Source organism: Syngnathus scovelli, chromosome 4 (genome assembly GCF_024217435.2).
Source record: "Syngnathus scovelli strain Florida chromosome 4, RoL_Ssco_1.2, whole genome shotgun sequence".
NCBI classification, from domain to species: domain Eukaryota; kingdom Metazoa; phylum Chordata; class Actinopteri; order Syngnathiformes; family Syngnathidae; genus Syngnathus; species Syngnathus scovelli.
In genome coordinates this window covers 22648331-22670742 of record NC_090850.1, presented here as the reverse complement: position 1 = coordinate 22670742, position 22412 = coordinate 22648331, and the positions used below count along the sequence as shown (strand labels likewise).

The 22412-nt window shown below is 41.2% G+C and overlaps 1 protein-coding gene across 3 annotated transcripts; it reads left to right on the top strand.

The window, feature by feature from the left end:
* The first annotated feature begins 905 nt into the window (after window positions 1-905).
* On the top strand, window positions 906-22249 carry rasa3 (RAS p21 protein activator 3). Of its 3 annotated transcripts, none has more exons than XM_049718017.2 (25): window positions 906-1197; window positions 8378-8495; window positions 9074-9177; window positions 9246-9340; window positions 10990-11066; window positions 13752-13832; window positions 13922-13994; window positions 14665-14738; window positions 14804-14908; window positions 14966-15116; window positions 15181-15329; window positions 15831-15945; window positions 16021-16095; window positions 16161-16284; window positions 16584-16693; window positions 16776-16853; window positions 16933-17010; window positions 17214-17287; window positions 17527-17586; window positions 18541-18647; window positions 18761-18843; window positions 18919-19127; window positions 19216-19319; window positions 19405-19588; window positions 19752-22249. In XM_049718017.2, the coding sequence occupies exons 1-25, from the start codon at window positions 1143-1145 to the stop codon at window positions 19825-19827; spliced, it is 2559 nt and encodes an 852-aa protein (XP_049573974.1). In that variant the 5' UTR covers window positions 906-1142; the 3' UTR covers window positions 19828-22249. The 3 variants fall into 3 exon arrangements, with proteins under 3 accessions (XP_049573974.1, XP_049573973.1, XP_049573975.1); XM_049718016.2 differs by having other exon boundaries at window positions 912-1197; window positions 14966-15122; XM_049718018.2 differs by lacking the exon at window positions 17527-17586 and having other exon boundaries at window positions 914-1197; window positions 14966-15122.
* Window positions 22250-22412: the final 163 nt, after the last annotated feature.

Sequence of the window (22412 nt, the reverse complement as noted above, 5' to 3'; positions counted from 1 at the left end):
TCCCAAAAAAAAAAAAAAATGCTAGACACACTCCACATTTTTATAAAGTCCATCAGGATAGATCTAATCTCTCATTAATGATTTTTTCTCTCTCAAAAGCATCTGCAATTCATTTGATTTAAGTGCCAATCAATTGTGATGAAGTCACTTGAGAATGAAGGAAACATGATCTCTTTTTTGCCGAAGCTCAAGGATGGCTTCAACGTCAAGTATGTGGGCATGAAAACCAGTCTTGCCAACTGCTAAAATTATACTTTCTGAAAAGCCCGTAATTATGGGCTGTTCTTTTTCTGTATAATTTAGCCATCGGCATCATGCTGTGCGTGTGCGGGGGCGGTCAATGCCTATCCATGACCAACCCCCCCAACCCCATCTATTTTTTTAATCTCTACTTTGATACAAATATCTCTCTGACGGACAATAACAAATGAGCATTATGTCTTATGTCGGATGAGATTAGAATAAAGCAGGGGTGTCAAACTCATTTTTGTCGAGGGCCGCATCATAATCATAGTTTCCTTCGGAGGGCCATTATGACTGTCAATATATGATATACAGTATAAGCTACACAACAAACTGATGAATAACAACAGTTTTGAAATCAGAGACGAGTAAAAGCAGATATTTGAAAAGATGCATGATAATAAAACTTGATCAATATCTTTATTTTTTTAAAAGTGAAGACAATTTGCAATTTTAGTATTGACACAAGTTGATGCACAATTTGTCTTTGCGGGCCACATAAAATGATTTGGCGGGCCGTATCTGGCCCCCGGGCCTTGAGTTTGACACCTATGGAATAAAGGGTTCTTTCTTTCAACTGTACTTCCTCTCCTCTGACACGCCTCACCTAAGTGGGCGGGGCTCCGTTAAGTGGGCGGGGCTCTGCGAAGACTCCGCCTCCTCCGCCGTTGCTGCTGCTGCTGCTGCTGCTGCGTGAACGACAGACAGAGAGCTGTAGCGGTCTCCTTGTTCTCAAGCAGCCAGCGGCGCGTTGCTCGGCTCGGAGTGCGATCGCAGCGATGTGCGCATAGATGTGCAAAACCTCTGGAATATCCCATTGCTGGAGAAGCTGCAAGCGACCAGCGTGGAGGACCGCGTCTGTTCAGCCGGCTAAAGGGAACTGAGGGACGGCGGAGAGCATGGCGGTAGAAGAGGAAGGTCTGCGGGTTTTTCAGAGCGTTAAAATTAAAATAGGTAAGAAAAGAAGGAGAAAAAAATCCCCACCCCCAATCTGAGCGCCTCTATGGATGGCTCCTCATTAATGGGCCAGACAGGCACCGAGGGCTGCAGGAACGGGACCGATCTGTCTTGTTAATGTTATTCTAATTCAAATCACATGCAGTTCTGTGTAGACTGTACAACAAATGAGTGGAAAAGAGACTTCTATGGGGGGGGGGGGGGGGGGGGGACTGTGGGAATGTTGCAGCTGGCATACAAGACCCGTCTTTTCCCATTGCAATGGCTTTATTTGCATATGCGTATACGCTGGATAATAATTCGCATTTATTTGTGTGTTTTCTTCTGCTCCATCTCAGTCACACACACACACACAATTGATTGTTGCAAAAAAGCTTGCTATTTTTAGATATCTCCAGTGGGTATCCTGGTTTGCGAGAGGCATGTTAAGTGCATCCACCGATTTGTTATGAATGAAGCTATAAAATGCTGAATGCATCTTCTAGTGAAAGCTCTGTTAGAACCTTCTTGACCCTTTTTAGAAATGATCATTCCAGCGCATGAAGCATACTTGCCTCAAGGCTACATGTCTACTGGACTGAATGGGTGTCTATTTCCTATCCATGTTATAAGAGATAATGATTATTACACTTTAAGAAACAAGGATCTCTGAAGCAAGTCTTGAACCTTTGAAGATAAAGGCAGTGGATTTAATCTGATGGAATTCTCAAGTCTCTTTAAACCTTTGATTATCTTAGAATCATCAGATTTAAAAAATGTAAATAAGAGTTTCTATTTTACCAAACAAGCTGGAATCTTTAATTTGGCTCTTTTATCAGATCTAGAATTTTATTCCAAATATGATAAATCCAAGTGTTTCACAATTTGTATTTTTTTTTTTTATTTAGTGACCCTAGACTCCTGTTGAAATGATAGTATGTGTTTGTTCTGAAAGAGGGTGTGCTCTTGTATGTTTCTATCTTTTGTCTTTCACTGGCACATTCATTTCCTGTGTGTGCCCTAATTGTTATTCCTGGTCAATAAGGGACAATCTCAGTGACATCTGGCACCCCCATTCATCTGTGGTGTCCCGATTGTTTTGACTCTAAGCGGCCTACAGGAAGGAGGACCCGAAAATAAATGAAATAAATTAGTAAATAAATTGATAAGTGACACACCCATAGACACGTGTTCAACAAAAACAGTCATGCTGATCCAAAATTAAGCTACCAAAGCTAATATTTGAATCATGCATTGACTTCCAAATGTACCCTGAAAAAAATATAAAATATATTAACACCTTTTTCAATAACTAGTCTTCCTGTTATCGCTGTTTTCACCACGAAAGAATTCCCGCAGTCTAGTCAGCGAGCAGCCGTCGTGCTGCGTGATTCTTAGACTTGCTTCACACTGTTTTCATCACACTCAGACCTCAACATTTTTTTTTTTCCGGAAACGACTTACTATTGGGACACTCTCTGCCAAATGACGACTCCCCTGAGTTTACCGGAGGAGCACATGCTTTTCGGAAACCAAGAAAGGATAGTGGGAGTCCATACTGTCTGTAAAACAGGAAACAGGAAACTGCCCCCCAATTCACTTCCTGATTAGCTGCAGTGGACTACAGAAGAATTGTGTTTTTTCCTGCATGGCATCAAGCTAATACGTAGCAGATGTGGTGGGACACAAGAGAGGGACAGAACTGCTGTCTAACATGTAGGAGAGGCAGCGGAACTTTCAGCGGCACAGCTAACATGCTAACATTTTCAAAAATGAACAGCTAGCATGTTAGCTAGCTGATTTCGTTGACGGTATCATTCAACTGGTCATATTCATGTTGAGATATTTTTACGCAACCTGTTGTTATTTATGTATATTTTCCCCGGGGCGACTATGGAATAGCTGACCGAGTCATTTTAGCGATATGCGGCCCTCAGCTAGCGACTGAGCTGAGAAATAGTGGCTGATGCAAAGTTTCTCACTCAACACTCCCGTTGCGTTCAACGCAATTGTCCCAAAAAATATTTTATACCTCATCCCAGAAGCTGGCACTGATGTCATCATGCGGTCGGAATGCCGACTCGTTGTGTGGCGCGCACAATTGAGAACAGATACTTCGATGAAATGTTTACATATGTGACATGAGATGCTGTTGGCAGAAATTCTCATATTATGATTGCTCAGCATATTTATTACAGCGTTGACCCAGCAGTTTGTTGTTATCATTTTATCGCATCTTTACAGTTCAAGTGTATTTTGGGATGTTGTGGAAACACAACAGGAACGATCAGCGTGCTTCGAAAGCTGGCTATGTGACTTTGTCGGGTTGAAGCTTAGAAAAAAAAATTGGGTTTCCTTCGACAGAATTCCCCTCCACTTACCCCCTCGCCCCCTTCACAGCTGTCTAACAGAGGTTCCCAGACCCCCCCCCCCCTGTCCAGACTGAAAAGAAGGCACGGAGCGAGGAATGTTAGTGAAGCAGACTTCTCCTGTCTTTCACTGAACGACTTCTCGATGCATTTCCTGTGGCGTTTCCTAGAAAGCAATGTTCTCTTACGTGTACCGTGTAAACATTTGTGTTGACTCTTTAGACGCAGACAGTGTTTCGAACACAACAGCTCCTTCCTGTTCAGTAATCAAACCGCATTGAGAGAGCAGTACTTTGGAAGAGTGAAGAAATGCCCCAGTAGGCCCAGCATGCTGGCTTTGAAAGGATAAATAAAGGCTTTGGAGTGTGCTGGCGATGGGACCGCTTCCCAGGCTGCCCTCTAGCTGCTCACTGTGGCATAACAAGCATGAAGTACCGTATTTTCCAGACTATAAGTCACAGTTGTTTTTCATTGTATGGTCGGGGGTGCGACTTATACTCAGGAGCGACTTATGTGTGAAAATGTGTGTGAAATCACGTTATTTTCACACTAAACCCTATGAGGGCGCTCTAGGCCTGCGGAATAATTGGAACTGCAACTGATGATGAGTCTGAAGTAAGCCACGTAGAAGAGGAAGCGCTGCATCTTCTTCTTCTGGAGTTAGCGGAGTTGTTTCTAAGTGACACAGAGGATGAAGATTTGGTTGGATTTAATGATTTGGAGTGACAGGGATGGTTCGATAAACTTGTTAGCACGTTATTTATGCTATAGTTATTTGAATAACTCTTATTATGTTCCGTCAGTTCCTTGTTTATGTGTTTATGTAACATTAGCATACCGTACCGTTCAGCCTGTTGTTGCTTATTCTATTTTTATTTTAAATTGCCTTTCAAGATGACAAATCTGTTCTTGGTGTTGGATTTTATCAAATAAATTTCCCGCAAAAATGCGACTTATACTCCAGTGTGACTTATATATGTCTTTTAATTCTTTATTATGTATTTTATGGTTGGTGCGACTTATACTCTAGAGCGACTTATAGTCCGGAAAATACGGTACAACCGCTGTTGGGTTAAACGCTCGTGATTTGTTGCCAGTGACGGTTGGTGTTCCCACTAGTCCATATGACTAAAAGGTAGATGCATTTTATTTGTTGATGAGGCTTAGAAATGTTCTGAAAGTCCAAGCCAAGCTGCCTAGCCATCATTTGGATGGTATCACATCCTCACGTGGAACGTGTTCCCATATTTAGCGTACATACACAAAGTCTCTGCACAAGTGTGTGTTTGAGAGCATGTTTGTGGTTGTTTATTTTTGTCTCACTCAAGTTTTCCACTGAGACTCACCAGACTGGTGTGAACATTAGCTATTGCCAGCACATGATGGGAATAGGTTTGATCAGTAACCCAATCATGTTTTTCTTTCTCCAAGGACGATAGTGTGCTTTAAAGGTAAATACATTTTTCCAAACGGATCAGCACATTGTTTTGATGTTACTGTAAAAATTGACGGAAAAGAAATCACCAAGTCGTGCACATGACATCAATTCACATGTTATGAGTTTAGATAAAATTAATCCACAGTTTACAAGATTTTATTTACTACATTTGCCCAATTTATTGTCAAGAGACTGTGTGCATATCTCACATCTTGGTTTAATAAATGGGAAAAGGGAGTTGTTATTTTGTTTTATTTGTTCTTTTATGTGTTGTGCTTGTTTATTTGGGCCTCAGGCTGGACTGGCTTTCAATATGATATATAATGTTGTTTCTTTTTAGGCATTAATTGTTTTGTGACTAGTCGTCTTCAACAACAAATGTTTTATTGTTACTGTAACAATATGAGCTGTCATGGTTGCAGAACTTGCAGGGATGAGTCATGCAATTACATATTTTACATTCAATGGCTTTGGAATGAGTCCTACAATTAGTGAATAAACATGGTGGTTTCATAAGGAGGTCATCCGAGGTCACACGTGGGTTCAAAATACAAGTTCCAAAGATGATTCTGTTCAATTAGAAGTAGCGTGATGATAAACAAACAAAATGTGTTTTTTTATTTTAAGGTGTTTTGTTCACATACTGTACATCAAGCTTGTGGCTTTTGAACTCTTTGAATATTTACCAGTCAAGGAAGCGCTTACAAAAGAAAGTGTCAAGTAGCGTTAGGGGAATTGTCGTGTCAGGAGTTTGAGCCAAGGAACCAGTTAGTCGCATTTGACTTCATCAGAGGGCATGTTTCTTTAAGATTTGTGGCCGCACACACACTGGCTCATAACTTTTGCTCTTTTCAAGCTACATTTTGGATCCCGTTGAAATTCCTTTCTCCTCATCTCATTTCCTCTTGTAGCATTCTCCCAATGCAAACCGCTCTGGAGCACTCCCCTTTCTTTCTTTCGTTCTTTCTTTCTCCTCAGCAAGTCGTTGATCTCCCTCATTGAGTCGGCCGCGGATAATTGTTTCCTTAAGCCCCTCCATGCGTGTTGCGAGGACAGCGACTGAAAATATTCATGCCTGTGTATTCTCCAATGTGTTCACGTCACCGGAGATTAGAATAACAAGTCGTTTTTTTTTGCTGTAACCGTACACGCAATCGAGAAGGAAGATTAACAAAGCAGCACATTTCCCTCCAGGGCATTGCTTCAACCACTTGTGCTTCCTCCTTCCCTTGCACACATTTTCGCCTCTTGCATCTTCCACAAAATGTAATCAGATGGAGAGCTCACTTGACCCTTTGGGTCGTAGTTTCACTTTCTTTGGGCTATTTCTGCAATTTTCTGTGCGGATTTGATTTTACCTTCCAAGATTTGTTTTCCTACTAGGGCAAGATATTCTCCAAGGATTCCATTGATGAGCTTTGCATGATGAGAGGAGAAGTGTGTTGTTCTTGTTTGTTTTTAATATTAAACAGGGAAAAAAAATGAAATCCAACCCCGCCGGAGGAGAAAATAGGGCGAGTGGAGGAAAGGGAAAATATAAATAAATGAGGTTTCAAAAGGAAATATACTAACAATGGGCTGATGTAATGAGGAGAGGAAAATAGAAGGCACATGGATAATTTTTGTGATCGCTTATTTGTGCTGTCTATTTTAAGTTTTGTTGACTAAATCAAAGACTACAAGGAAAAAAAAAAAAAACACATAACCTTCAGGCCGCAATCCAATCGAGGTCATGGATGAAATGAAAACAAATATTGGAAATGAGGGATTATTGCTAAGAGGATAAATAATCAAAGTGAAGCACAAGAAGGGTGTTACGCTTGGAAATAAGGTAGAAACAATTTTTACTCAGCAGGGTGTGGTTAGGAGTCACAACTTTACATTTAGGGGATTTTGACAAGATGTCTTCCGTTCTATAGTATCACAGAAGAGTTGACATGGGAGCAAAAAGGGTGCCAAAGAAAATAGACGTCACAAACGCCCTGAGGCCATTCCAACTGTATTGGAAGCAATGGCTCAGTCCAGTTTCCGCAAAGAGCAAGCAAACTTTACTCCTGTAATTGGCTTACATGCTGCAAGGGCCACAAAGCAGTTCACCACGTGCTGTTCAGAACCGTCGAGGTCAAAGTTCAGGAGCATCAATACCCGTCCTAGGAGTTTTAATTCAATGTTTTAATACAATACAATACAATGCATTCAAAATGTCACCAGGTGCACAGAAGCAGAAAATACACTTATGAAAATACAAATTTGTGTCAAAAGATGGTTTGCAAGATTCCCTATGGAAACGCAATCGTTAGGGGAAAAATTGATTAAACATGTCTGACTCGTCATCGTGTCCTTTTATGGAGAGAATCCGTTTGCTGCTTTACAGCCAGTTATTCGGGGGTCAAAAGTCAACTCTCGCCCCCCTCTTTCCCCCCATCAGGCACACGGAAACAGTGCCGTGTATTGTATTGGCGCATACAGCAAAGCGTTTGTAATGTTTAAATACAAGCAAATGTCTCCTTATCACTCCTCTTGCAAAAATGTTTAAAGTTTTGCTGTTATGGAAATCATCCTTTCTGCATTTCACAACAAAGAACAGAACAGTTGTCCCATTTATAAAAAAAAAACAAGTAAATAAAAAAGTAATTAAATAATAAGTATAAATAAAATAAAAATAATATGATAAAATAAAAATAAGAAAAAACAACTCACTTTGCTGCCATGTCATCCAGATCTTCAAGTTTTTCCAACCTACATGATTGTTTTATACCCGGAAAATACTAATTGCTTTTTTTACAGTGTAGATTCCTGACGCTCAACAGCACATAATTATGAAGATGTCATTGAGTCCAAAACTTGAAATACTGGTGATCAATCGGTTGTAGCTCACTTGCTGAACAACATGTGGCTGCACACATGTGAGAAAGGCATGTTGAGCCAAAACACATGTAGCCACGGGTCTCCGAAGGATCGACTTCAATTCATCTGAGGCTTTTGGAAGGAGAATGTGGTCCTCATGAGGGTTCGGGACAATATCTGCACGCACGTGTGCGTCCATGTGGGTGGTTGGCCCGCATTCTTGTGAAAAGGAGTGCTATCTGTCACATATGTTTGAGGAACAGTCAGAGCAGGATGAAGGAAGCGTCCCACTCAGTTCCTTCCATTCACCGATCAGACATTGTTGGAAATGCCTATCGAGTTCAAAAGTAGCCATTTGATGATGTCATAATAATGTGTGTGTCTCATTCAAAACAAGTTACATACTTACCAAAAGGTGTTTCATTACTGTCACTCTTCTTTAATAAATAATTACATTCATTATTGTGCCTGAGTGAACATTTTGTTATTGCTTACTGCAGCGTTCCTGAATAATAAGCACTCACTCGGCTTTCTTCTTGCACAGGAGAAGCTAAAAACATCCCTCCGTACCCGGGGCCAAACAGGATGAGGGATTGTTACTGTACTGTCAACCTGGATCAAGAAGAAGTCTTCAGGACCAAGATTGTGGAGAAGTCGCTGTGGTATGCAGGCCCGCCATCTCGCTTCTCGGGAAGTTGCAATAAAACAAAACTTTCAACAGAAGAAAAATAATATAATAAAATAAAATATATAATAAAAATATAGCATAATATATATACAATAAATATAATAATAAAAAATAAATATTTTATTATATAAATATAATAATAAAAATCGTATAACCAACGTTGTCAAATTTTCTAACTGAACAAGTACGATCAGATGAAAAAAAAAAGAATAACAATTCCAGGAGACAGCGAGTCAACTTTGCCACGCTTGACTGACAGACATGTCAACAGAGATCTTAATCCAATCATATGCAACTGTGCACAAAAGCGGTTCCACTCGTCAATCACCGACGTGGTGGAAGTCTCGCCCGGTTTGATGCTGATCCGTCTGTAAATTGTATTTTGTTGTGCTTGTGTAGGCTCCTCTTACATCTTGCTCCATTGTACTGTAATTTTATCTCCTCTAGCTATTAACATCTCAGGTGACTCATATTCTTGCATGTGGAGGATCTACTTTAGCCTTGAGGTTTTCTCTTCACATCACTTTTTTTTTGTGTTCCTTTCTCCAACAGTCCCTTCTATGGAGAGGACTTCTATTGTGAGATCCCACGTAGCTTCAGACATCTCTCCTTCTATATCTTTGACAGGGATGTCTTCAGGAGGGACTCGAGTATTGGTGGGTAAAAAAAAGCTCAAAATGTTTTTGTTTTTTCGGTGAAAGAGCTCATCCGTCATTCTGCACAGGTAAGGTTGCGGTGAAGAAAGAAGACCTGCAGAAATACCACGGGAAAGACACCTGGTTCCAACTCCAACCTGTCAGCGCTGACTCAGAGGTGCAGGTCAGTACAGACAACACTTTAAATAGCTCACCTGTAATCGCTTCTGCTCCCTTTTGGAATCGTTAAAGACTCGGGGCATGGCTTTTTTGTGAAACGATGGCAAGCCATGAGTGGAGCTGAGAAGAAACTTCCTGGAACTCTGAGTCATTGTTGAGCAACAGACAGACTGAGGAAAGACTGACCTGGACAGGGTTCAACTTTTTTTTGTGTTTTGTTTTGTTTCTCATCAGTACTCTAAGATATCATCTCAAGCTGCAGAGGGAAAAAAAAAAAAAACGGGTTTTCATGCTTTGGTTGTTTACTTGGCGCCCTTTTGAAGTGATTTAAATATTCATTAAAAAAGAAATGCAGAGTCGCACAGTACAATGAAAGAAATAATTGAATTGACTCAATTTTATTCCATCACGTGGTTGCACAAAATAAAATCATCTGGTTCAAATAATATATTTAAAAATTGGATTCAAATGATTTTATTTTGTTCAAGCGCTTGATGAAATAAAATGGAGCACATTTTTTACAAACTGCGCCTTTTTAATCATCCGAGAACCGGAAGATTTTTATCACCTCTTTGAAGAGTACATTAGTTGTTGTTTTTATATTTTATGCTGTGTGACTGGAATTTTTAAGAATTTATTTTTAGAAGGCTTGGGTGGAGGTCAGCAGTCTGGTATTGTAGCTTTTTTGGATTTTTTTTTTTTTTAGGATTTAGCTTCCAGTGGGTGATTTCTGCACACGCACTGTTGGGCTATTCACTATTCAGGCGTCTGGCTCACGCACACACACACACACACATACGCACACACCCCAGTGGTTCCTCACAGATGCTCTCACACAGTGAATGGTAACATCTGCAGACAGATGGGCGTGTGTGGCCCCGGAACAGAGACGCATTCATCCGAGGCGGAAGGATGTACGAGCAGAATAGGCGTTGGAGAGAAAAAGCCAGCGAGAAAGGATCAAATGAAGTCGGCAGATAGCGTCCGTCTCTCGCCTCTTTTCAATAGAGGACGCATTGTCGTCTCGGCTTTGCTCAAATAGCTCGGACGGAGCGTGACGCCTGTGAGTTTGCGTAGCGACGCTATTAATTAACGCGGCGTTTCTAATCAGCTGTACCGCCACATTATCATGATGTCATTCATCCAATCACTTCCGAATACAAATAACTTCAGTGTGACTATTTTCCCCCTCTAGGCCACGATTTGTGCTTTTATTTAGTGTAATTCATTTAAGAAGGAAGTGTTTTGATATGTCTGTAATTGACCTTCATACAGGACTAATTTCACACATGGTGGGAGGATTCTATTGTAGGCCCGGAAATGTCCCCATTAAATGTACCGTGATAAGATTTGAAATTGGACCTGACGCTTTTCATTAAGACTCATAAGATGTTTGCAAAGGATTACATGACTCTTTGTAAGTGTATAATACAATATTGAAAACACTTTGGCTCAGAAATTCCTTTAATGATTTCATTGGCTAATTTATTAGGAGTGCATGATTGAGAAAAAAAATGTTTCCCCTTTTTGTTTTTGGTTTATTCCAGATGCACACGAAAAGAAACACAAATATATAAAAGTAATGTGAATTATTCTTGAGTCTGTGAATATTTCCTCTTTGTGAATTGTCACTTGTGTGCATTTTTTGGGCAGGGAAAAGTGCACCTGGAGCTCCGTTTGAGTGAAGTCATCACAGACAGCGGAGTCATCAACCACAAACTGGCCACGCGGTGAGGCTTTGCTCATGCTTCCTCTGCTATTGCATTGAACAAACACAAAGACTCATTATCACGTTATCCTGTCCATCTACTCCGAATAGTTTAGATTCTCATTTTTTTTTTCGCAGGCCGCATTGTCCTCATAGTTTCCTTCGGAGGGCCGTTATGTTCAAAAAGATAAATAATAATTTTCTCAAGTGAAGACAATTTGACACATGAAGTCGATGCACAATTTGTCTTCACGGGCCAAATGATTTGGCAGGCCGTATCTGGCCCCTGGGTCTTGAGTTTGACACCTACGGTTTAGAAAATCCAAAATAACATAAACAGATAGAAACCCTGCACTTTTTCTCTTTTGGTAACTGTTGAAGCATGGGAAAGAAAGTCTGTCCTCTCGTGACTATCCTCCCATTCTCGTTTTACACGTCTAATGTTACACAAGTCGAACGGCGAGGCGGTATTTACTCAAAAGACGGCGCGTCAACTTGCAGGATGTGCATCCGCACGCAGGCTTTTGTAATAAATCAACACTCCCGAGCGTTCCCGCCATTTCCCGTCACCTGCGGTTTCGCTCGGCCTCACCGTTATTCCGTTCCGAATTAGCGAATGGATGGATCGAGCTGGCAAGTCGTCCTCAGATGACGGCGTGTCCCTTTGCGTTTTTGTCTCTCGCTTCCTCCAGTAAACATTCTTGCGAAAGTTTTGACTGCAGTAGCTTCCTGTGCGCCGGGGCCTCCACGAATAAATGCTTGCTGCTGTTTTTTATCATCCCTGTTATTTGACCACTTCTAAAGTAGTCAAGGAGTACAAGTGTGATGATGATGATGATGGCCGCGTTCCCACACTTAGTGGCTAAGGTGCTTAGAGCCGAGATCACAAGGTCATCTTATTCGGTTCTTGGCGGCCCATTCACGACTCATTCAAAGAAATCCTTGCAGACATTTGATCCTGGTTACAGATTTAGTGTTTGTTCCAAGAGTGGCAAATATTTGTGTTTGATTTGCATTTTTTGCAACTCGAGGAACCTGTTTTAAATGCACGGAACAACTACATCAGCTTTTTTGCCTCAATTTCGTTTTTACGAATATTGTACATTCACCTGAATCTCTAATATTTGGACAACATGTTACTGATTGTTATTCTCGTTGAAAAATATGTTATCTATTAACCATGGATTAGCTTCAGTAATAGCTCATCCTTCATCTGCTATACTGCTTAACACAATTTTTTTTTTTTTTGGGAGCGCTCTCTGATTCATTATCCTGCTGCTGGATTGGAATTGTTTTTGACAGGATGCGGGGGCGCCCCAAACTAGCGCATTAACATGAAAACGAGTCGCATGAACTCAAGCAAAGATGTCTGCCAGGCAGTCTGAGCGGCATGTCAGAGCTCAACGCCGAGATGAGAGGGGGGCCGGAGAGTAGGCCAAGCAGGGGTTACATAAACAAGCTTATTGGACAGGAAGTGCGCCGGCATTAGAGACGCTTAACGCAGCCCTTCTTTATTAGGCATCCCTGTGTGTGTGTGTGTGTGTGTTTGTTTCATCGGGCTGTGTGACTAGTAGTGCATCACAGTGACACACAGGAAGTGATTCGTCCTGCCGGGTGTCTCGTCTTGCGTGCGCTAATTCCGTTACAGTGTGATGTCATCTGGGAGCAGGACGGCTTTAGACGTTGCAAGATAAATACAGAGGAATAAAGTTCTCATCTTTAATGCCCAAATATTTTCTATTGGCAGCAAAAATAAAAGACTTGGCTTTACTGTTGTACTATTTTGGGAGGAGAGTGGGAAAAAACGTTTTTAGTTTTTTATGTTTTTAAAAAGCGAGATGGATGCAGTCGTCAGCCTTTTTGAAAATACCGATGAGCAGACACCAGCGATTTCCTTCTAATTGAATAATAAATACGTCTGAAGGCTGGAATGTTGCTTTATGGTGAGACGGCCTTATTAAAACATCATTAATTTTGCCAGCGGAACAGCTGAAATAATATGTTTGTGATATATTGTGTTTTTTTTTTTTAACTGTCTTGTATTTTGTTCCTTAAATTAGCTGCGATGGGCATTTTATAAATTATTCCACATGCCAAATATTTTTTTAACTGTTCATGTATTGGCCTTTTGACCTCTTTCCATAGATTTTAGATTAATGTGTGTGTGGGGGGGGGGGGGGGGGTATAACAAAATAAACCCTCTGCTCGTGTATCATTAACTTATCTCCTTGCCACACGCACAAACTCCCACACGAGTCTTGTTTCTCACCTCCCACTAAGCTTTACGGAAAAATAACAAAGCTCACATGGGTACAAGTGCTCACATTTCTCTTGTGCTGCTAAAATACAAACGCGACTGATACTCGCTGGGGTTCTATCCAAGAGGGTCGATGAGAGGGAGCTAAAAGCATTTTTTAAGCTGCTGCTGCTGCTTCTGGTGTCATTTTTCACTGGTTTTGACAGTGCTTGTGACCCGCTTGCATTAGTCGGCTAATTAAGTGGTAATTGAGAACTTAACCGAGCTTTAATCGTCCCCAGGGAATGTTCGACTTAACTGGCTTTAAAAATTGTTGCCTGTAAAGACAACTATGCATTGCAATTAGTGTCAAATAAGGATGTGACGTGTTTGCGGGTGTGACGGGCTATAGGGGAGTTTATTCGTTAAAAAAAAAATGAAGAAAAACTTGTCTCGTTTGCATCCCGACAGAGTGCTGGAGTGCCAAGGTCTTCCAATCGTCAATGGGCAATGTGACCCTTATGCTGCTGTCTCGCTACTTGGACCTTCCAGGTTTGAATAATGCACACGACGGATGTCTCGGGTATGATTCATGTTCTTCCATAATTATTTTTTTTTTTCTGTATTTCTGCTACCTTCAGGTCCGAAGCAAAGAAGACCAAGGTGAAGAGGAAAACTAATAATCCACAGTTTGATGAAGTTTTCTATTTTGAGGTAAAAAGTTTCTTTGATTTTATTTTGTGCAACCAAATTCAACTTTTTTTTTTCCCCCAGTGTATCGACTAGCTATCCCTACAAAAACATCAGGAGACTGTGTGTGCTTTCATCCCTCTGAGCTCCTTTCAAAAACATCTTCTGAGTATTTTATTTAAAGCAATGAACAGAAATATTTTGCTAATACGTTCGAATTGAGTAATTGCTTAATGACATTAGCGCTTCTGCGCTATCTACTGCATCACACTCCACAAACATCCCGTCCTGGAAGGAACAGTCGTTATTAAGCCATAATATTTTCATCACAGTAATCACTTTCTAATCGTCATCAGGAAGTTTAAAACGCTTTGTTTTATGAGAGACAAGTCTAAAGGGAAAAAAGGCTAAATTGTTGACTGTACACATTTGAAAATGTGCCCTTGTTGACCCCCATCAACATGTGTGGCTCCTCCCACTTCCTTTAGTGCCGCTGCCGGCCCGAAGGACAAGCGTGTGATTGATGCAGACACTCTGACTCATAAATGTCTGGCCTCTCGAAAGTTGCACAGTAAACAATAGTAGTCGCAGTCAATGATTCCAACCTTGCGGGAATAGATTGAGGAAGACCTGCTTTGTTCCAGCATGACTGTGAACACCAAATGAGTTTGATGATTAGCATGTCTTCTTTTAGGTGACACGGCCCTTAAGCTCCACAAAGCGACAGTTTGATGTTGAAGAGGAAGACGTGGACAAACTGGCTTTGAGGTATAAATGAAAGCAACCTGGAAAAATGACACTTTGAACAGTGGCTTCTGATTTATGTCCACCAGGGTGGACCTGTGGAATGCCAGCAACTTGAAGTTTGGTGATGAGTTCCTGGGAGGTGTGCGGGTTCCTCTCAGAGTCTTGGGTCAATTTGGAGTCCATGATGCGTGGTAGGTGTCATGGGTCTTGCGATCTCTTGTCGAGTCTCATTTGCGCTGTCTTTGCAGGTACTATCTTCAGCCCAGGGAAAATGCAGGGAAGTCTGTGAAGGTAGAAGAGCTGGGATCTCTACGCCTGAACATTGTTTACACCGAGGACCACGTCTTCCCATCTGAGCACTACACTCCGCTCAGAGATTTGCTGCTGGATTCTGCAAACGTACAGGTGTGTGTGTGAATCTTGAGGTGTCGCAGGCTTGACGTGATTTGCTCCCCCTGCGCAGCCCGTGTCGGCGTCCACGGCGAACATTTTGGGAGAGGTGTGTCGGGAGAAGCAAGAAGCCGCAATTCCGCTTGTGCGGCTCTTTCTCCATTACGGCAAGATCGTGCCTTTCATCAGCGCCATCGCGCACGCCGAAGTCAACCGTACGCAGTGAGTGTCGTTTAATCATGTTTGCTTTTTTGAACGGGAGTTGTGAATCTCACGCTTTGAAAGATGTGAATTCAGAGATCACGATGATTTTATTAGCCCGTCACCCAACGTACGTTTTTTTCCTCACCTCAGTTTGTAAATTAAAAAAAAAATGTATGTTTGGAATGTAACAACAACACACACTTGTATCCAAATCGGATTAAATATTGAATTGATTCGATTTATTTCAGTTATTTTTAGACATGAAAAATATTTTATTACGAGATAATTTCATTATTTCAAATTAGCCTCATTTACTTGGAATCTTGAACATAACATTTCGTTTTAGTGGTTGAGGGCTGCGCAAGACTTTGACCCAAATTCTGAGTTCAAAGAAAAATTCCAATTGCAATTCCTCTTCAAAACTCATTCATCAATCTTTTTTCAAAGCGCTCTCATGAATTTTTCAAGCTCTGTATGTTGATCCAAATTTTGTTTTGGCTAATCCGCTTTCTCACGTAGGGATCCCAATACCATTTTTCGGGGGAACTCGCTCACGTCCAAATGCATCGACGAGACCATGAAACTGGCAGGGATGCATTATCTTCAAGTCACACTTAAACCAATCATAGATGAGGTAGGAAGTCATTTTAAATAAGCTGCTATATTATACACCAGTTATGGAAGCATTCTTAATTTCATCTCTCCACAGATCTGCACAGAACACAAGCCCTGCGAAATCGACCCAGTTAAGCTCAAGGAATCAGAAAACCTCGACACAAATAGGGTAAGGAAATGTTTTGGCGTGCGGCCGCCGTTATCTGACACATCTTCTTTATCTCGCCGCCGCAGGAAAACCTTCGCCACTATGTGGATCGTATCTTCAACGTCATCACCACATCTGGCGTTCGCTGCCCCACTGTTATGTGTGACATCTTCTTCTCGCTGAGAGAGTCTGCTGCCACTCGTTTCCAAGGTAACTGACCTCAGGTCAAGGTAATAAGCGGCATCAGGTGTTCGAGGACACGTTTTTGCAATTCATTCAGAATTACAGGTTGCTGATTGATGTTATGCTCTCCGAGTAGTGCCTGTATACTGTCCTCGTTCTATACTCTACTGCCACCATGTGGTTGCAGAATGCTATTGTTGAGATCTGAATGCAAGAACGGATCAATTATGCAAAAAATATTGATTAAAAAAATATTTAAACATAAAAAAGCCTATTGTAGTAACCAAACTGTACAGTACTTATTTTTATTTTCTCTTCCCTCCAAGATGAAGACCAAGATGTGCGGTACACAGCAGTGAGCAGTTTCATCTTCCTGCGTTTCTTTGCTCCAGCCATCCTCTCGCCCAATCTCTTTCAGTTACGGCCTCACCACCCGGTGAGTCGGATTGATTGTCGCTTAACAATTTCAAATGTGCTGTTTGTTATGCATCCTTTATCCTTCTTATTTTGTGCTGCAGGATGCCGCCACCTCGAGAACGCTTACCCTCATCTCCAAGACCATCCAGACGTTGGGAAGTCTTGCCACGTCAAAATCTGTGAGTAACCAAAATATTCTTTTATTGTAATCCCAACCACATTTTATGATCACGTTTGTCTTCACTTGCTTCCTCTAAGGCCAATTTCAAGGAGACTTACATGGCAGGATTTTATGATTACTTCAATGAGCAGAAGTATGCTGATGCTGTGAAGAATGTGAGTTTTGGCATTTTTACCTTTTTCTCACACCCGGTAAATTGTAGCAGTTATTTTTTTAACATGAAATACTTTTTGGATGCTGAGAAAATTTCTGAACTTTGCTCTATCGAGGTACTAAAATAAGGGCTTTGATTGACTGAGAAAATTATTAAAGAAAAAAAATATAGTATATATTGGTGACAGTTGTTATCATTCCACAGTTTCTAGACCTCATATCAACTTCCGGCAAGTGGGATCAGAAGAGTATTGAAACACCGATCATGCTCAAAGAGGGGTAAGCTGCCTTAAAATTTATATTTGTCAATGCAAACCATTTCACTGCTGTTTGAATAACAATTATTGATCCGTCCGTCCCTTCACGAGGAGGTCCAATATGAATCCGGTCCTTTTTGTGGCCGTCATACGCTGCTGTTACTTGAATTGTGTTTTTTAAAGAGGTTTCAAAGGAATTTTAATTTCCTGCCTCACTCATCAACATCCCCACCTTCTTGTCTTTCTGCCACCGGGGAGTAGAAGTGTAAAAGTCACAATAAAGAGGGTTGATGGGAAGGGCTCAAAAGGCACCAAGGGCAGGTAAGAGCTTCTCTTTGTGAGCTGAGCCCTTGTGTGTGCACTGTAAACCCTCCAAGTGCTCCACCTCCTCTCCCGTGTCACTCCTAGAAGACGCAGCGCTCGGTTTTACACGGCCGGGAGTAAATCAAGTGACACTTTTTTGCTTTGGGGACCGCAAAAGTTAAACGACGGTTTGACTCGCATTTCTCGTTGCTCGTCGAACGCATTCCTGGCTTCTCACATATCTGCCCACATCCCGACCCTATTTGTAGTCTCTGCCTGGTGTGTCACCTTATCGCTGCACATGAGACACTCCAGCACCGCTCCAAACGGGGCACGTCTGCACGTTTGGGGCTCAGGAATGTAAAAAAAGGAGACGAGGAATCCCGTCGTATCATTTTCCCCTCCGAGTAGTCTGGCGCTAGCGTACGAGTTCCTCTTGTGTTCGCCTTCCTTTCCATGTTTTATCAATTAACGACAGCATCGCACTCGTACTGGCAGTTTTCAAGCGTGCTGTTTCTAATTTCCCACGCTTCGATCCAACCACCTGTTTCTAAGTTGTAAACATTAACTGGAAATACACTTGGGATTCATAAACTATCAGAGTGATTACGTGCGTCTCGTACTTGTGAAGAGCTTGTGCTTTCTGTTTAGTTATATAATGGCAATTGCAAAGCAGTACAGTTTGTCTAAATTAGATAATTATTATTATTATAAATTATAAAATTATTTTTACATTTAAGTTCCTTTTTATGTGTTTGAGCCAAGTAACACAAGCATCCTTATCCTCAAGTGAGCAAATGAGTTTACTTCAGATGACTCTAAATAGTGAAGCAGCAATCAATACAACCCAATTTCAAAAATGCAAACAAGACAAGATATATATATGCACTCATTTTACCGCCATAAATACCTTGAGCTTGAGCTCATCTATAAATATTTTCAGCTGAACGTCTCTCGCCCTCTCCCGCTCAGATTTATGATAAAGAGAGCGCAAGGAAGAAACAGATTTGGAATGAAGAACTTTAAGAAGAGATGGTTTCGTCTCACCAACCATGAGTTCACTTACCACAAGACTAAAGGTAGCAGTAAAGCTGCTTAATTGCCTTCTACTTAATATTTAAAAAAGCAATCGTATGAAGAATGTATTTTTAAAACGTAGTGACGCCACTAATGCATTACTTCTTCCCTCCAGGAGAGGGAGCTCTTTGCAGCATTCCCATAGAAAACATCCTGGCTGTGGAAAGGCTGGAGGAGGAGTCATTTAAGATGAAAAATGTAAGGGCTTAACAAAAAAACAAAAAAAGAAGTCATATTACAGATTTCGAGAAAATGAATCATGTCTTCCCGCAGATGTTCCAGGTCATCCAGCCAGAGCGGGCGCTCTACATCCAAGCCAACAACTGTGTGGAGGCGCGAGATTGGATCGACATTTTAACCAAAGTCAGCCAATGCAACCGCAAACGTCTCAGCACCTATCATCCTTCAGCCTACCTCAACGGCCACTGGCTGTGCTGCAAGCTTTCTGCCGACACGGCGCCTGGCTGTACGCCCTGCACCGGGTGTGTGGACTTTTCCAAAAGTCCTCTTGGGTGGTCCTTATCTTGTGTTTTTTTGCTCTCTGACGTTCTTGCCTGCATCTGTGTCTAGCGGGCTCCCAGCCAACATCCAGCTGGACGTGGACGGCGATAGAGAGACCGAGAGGATCTATTCCCTGTACAGCACATACATGACCAAACTAATCAAGATGGAAGGTCAGCACGGGCAAAAACGTCCCGTGTTTGCGTTGAACTCGTTTGACCTCACACTTTCTTTGTCGCTCTCCAATTTGGCCCGCAGAGGCCTGCGGCAGCAAGTCGGTGTACGACGGACCCGAGCAAGAAGAATATTCCAGCTTTGTTATTGACGACCCGCAGGAGACCTACAAAACTCTGAAGCTGATCGTTTCAGCTGTGCAGACCTTGGAGCAGCAGCATACCAAGTACAAGCGAGACAAGTTCAAGAAGACCAAGATAGGCAGCCAGTACGTTCTTCTCAGCAAATTCATTTATTTTTAATTTTATTTTTATATTTATTTATTTATTTATTTATTTATTTATTTATTTATTTATTTATTTATTTAATTTTTAATTTTTTTATTTCTTTTTTTGTCGCCCAACATCTCACCACTCTTCTTGTTTCCCCAGAGAACATCCAATAGGGGATAAAAGTTTCCAGTGCTACATCCGTCAGCAGTCAGAGAGCTCCACCTATTCCATCTGACCGTCACTCTGGAGACTCCTTCTGTCAAGTTCACAATCAGCACGTTGGAGTTGACAGTAAACGGCAGTCCATCTCTTCCGAAGCGGCTCGCACCCGATGTGCTGAATTCAGGGAAAATACGAGTTTTAAGTTTCCTACGAGGGAAACGGAACCGCACAGGGCTGCGCTCAAGATGCCATGCAGCACTCCGGATGGATGGATGGATGGATGGAGAAACTGACCTGGGATCAGTTGTAACGGAAAAGGAACCGGAGTGGAGGAGGAAGAAGTGTTCATCCTTTCTGCGATGTGACGAAACTTTTCACTGGACAGCTTTGACAGTGAACGAGATGCACTTTAATCACCTCCGAATCAACGCACGAATAAGACGTTTAAAAAAACAAAACTATATTTTACAGCTTTGATTTGTATGACGGTTGTTGTAATGTTATATCGCATTTCGCAGATGGAAACTTCCGAAGGAGCAGTATTTTCAAAATTTTTTTTTTTTTTAAATAGCTCACCAAAATGGATTTTCGGGACCAAGTCTGGTGTGAGCGAGATCACTGCCGTCGTTTATCATCCATGCGCTGAACAGTCGCTGAGCTTTTATTTGCCGTCGTGTTTTGAAGTCAAGCCCTGGCCGAGCCGCTTCAGTGAGATTTGAACTGAATTCAAAAACCTGAAAGGCTATTCTGTTTTATGTTTTCAGCCGTTGGCTTTGCATGACTTCACTGTTGGAGGTCTCAGCCGTCAAGATGGAGGTGGTGTCAAGCTACATACTGAATGCTTCACAATCCAATTGTTTTTATTGGCCATATGTACACAAATCATTTAGTTGCAGATTGTGAAGATCAGTTAGTCATGCAATGCATGCATGACGAGTCATGGATTAACAGTGATGGGAAAATGAAGCTTCACGAAACAGTTGTTTTTTTAACGCCTCTAGATGGCACTGTTGGCTTAAAGGTTTTTAATAAATGCCAAGGTGTTGTGGTTTGTGCAAAGAGCGCCATCTACAGGAGTAAAAAAAAAACAGCAACTGGTTCATGAAGCAAATCTGAACCTTCGTTTTTCCATCACGACTTATCATGAGCATTTTTTGTAGTGGACACAATTTCAACAACGTTGAATGATTTCATCCACACGTCTAACAAAATGAGGTGACATTTAAAATTGTCCCGAAACTATAAAATTAGACACATCGCACAGATCTCAAGTAACTGAGATTTGTCTTTTAGCTTTACTCTTGATGAACTCTTCTGACATTCGACCCATTTCAAGTTATCGTGAAATGGGTGCCATTGTTACAAGCTGCCTAAAAACTTGGTTTTAGCAACGTACCTGTGTGTCGCCATGGAAACACAGGCCTGTAGTGTCAAATGGATTTGAGATGCTGCCAAGCTTGCCCGCCCATCAGCACCTCATATTCCCTCAAAGGTACTGACCGCTTTTTAATCTTGCTAACACTTTGTGTGTGTAAGTTGTCCTTGCAACATCTCTTTGTTGAATTCATAATTATAATGACTGTACGTTTTCTTGCCAAATCAGTGCGCGTGTAATCACAGCAGACTGACGTCACTTCTTTGTCCAATTGACACCATTCACAAGCTTTTTTTTTTTTTTTTTCCTCATATCTTCCAATTGTAAGCACCTCCGTGGTGGTCAGTGCCAGTCTTTTTTTTTTTTTTTTTAATATAAAGTCCTCAAAAAAAACTGAAAAAAATCAGATGCTTTAGATGTGTTTTTATATATAAATGTATCATAACCTGTGATGTTGGGTAAACTTTTTTTGTTAGCTGTTTCTATGAATGTCATACAGACATCTCGCTGTGCTTCTGAGTGGAACGACTGAAGTGTGTTAATGTGTGTGTGTGTAACTGACATGCCAAGTGAATTGACCCAGTGTTAGCGGTGAGAAGGCAGCATGCCAGTTGTCAACTATATTTTTGAATAGCTCACTGCCAGGAATAATACTAATAACAGTACGCCAACTGTCTTGTATTGTTCTTGTTTTTCTTAATGTGTTGAACCTTAGTTCTTTTTCATGATGCCTAATTATGTCTCCCCAAACGTGCAACTTGTGTCCACTAACTCCTCAAGTTTGGAATGTTAACCACACAACCAAGCCCATTCAGTTGCATTTTTTTTTTTTTTTACCTTGTAAACATTAGCTTTGGGAAAGAGTCATTCAAGTAACGGCAATTTCCCCACCCCATAGCATACATGCTTTTATGCAAAAAAAAAATTTCCCCCACTTTGCAATAATATTGCCTTTATTCCATACATTTGCAAATTAACACACAATGTATTTGTATTTTGTACAAATATTTTAAATGTATAATATAGCTTATTGTACGTGTACTGTATATAGAACAGTGGGATGAATGGTGAAATGTATTGTGCTTTTTTTCCCTTAACAAAATGAAAATATTAATGCAAATGTGTCTCTGTGTCATTTGCCCCCCAAAAATATATTTTAGACTTCATAAAATTCAAGACAAACTGTTTTAAAGAAGCTTTTTGTACTTGTGAGTACAGTAATCCCTCATTTATCGCGAATGATTGCTTTCAAGAACCACCCGCGATAAGTGAAATCCGCAAAG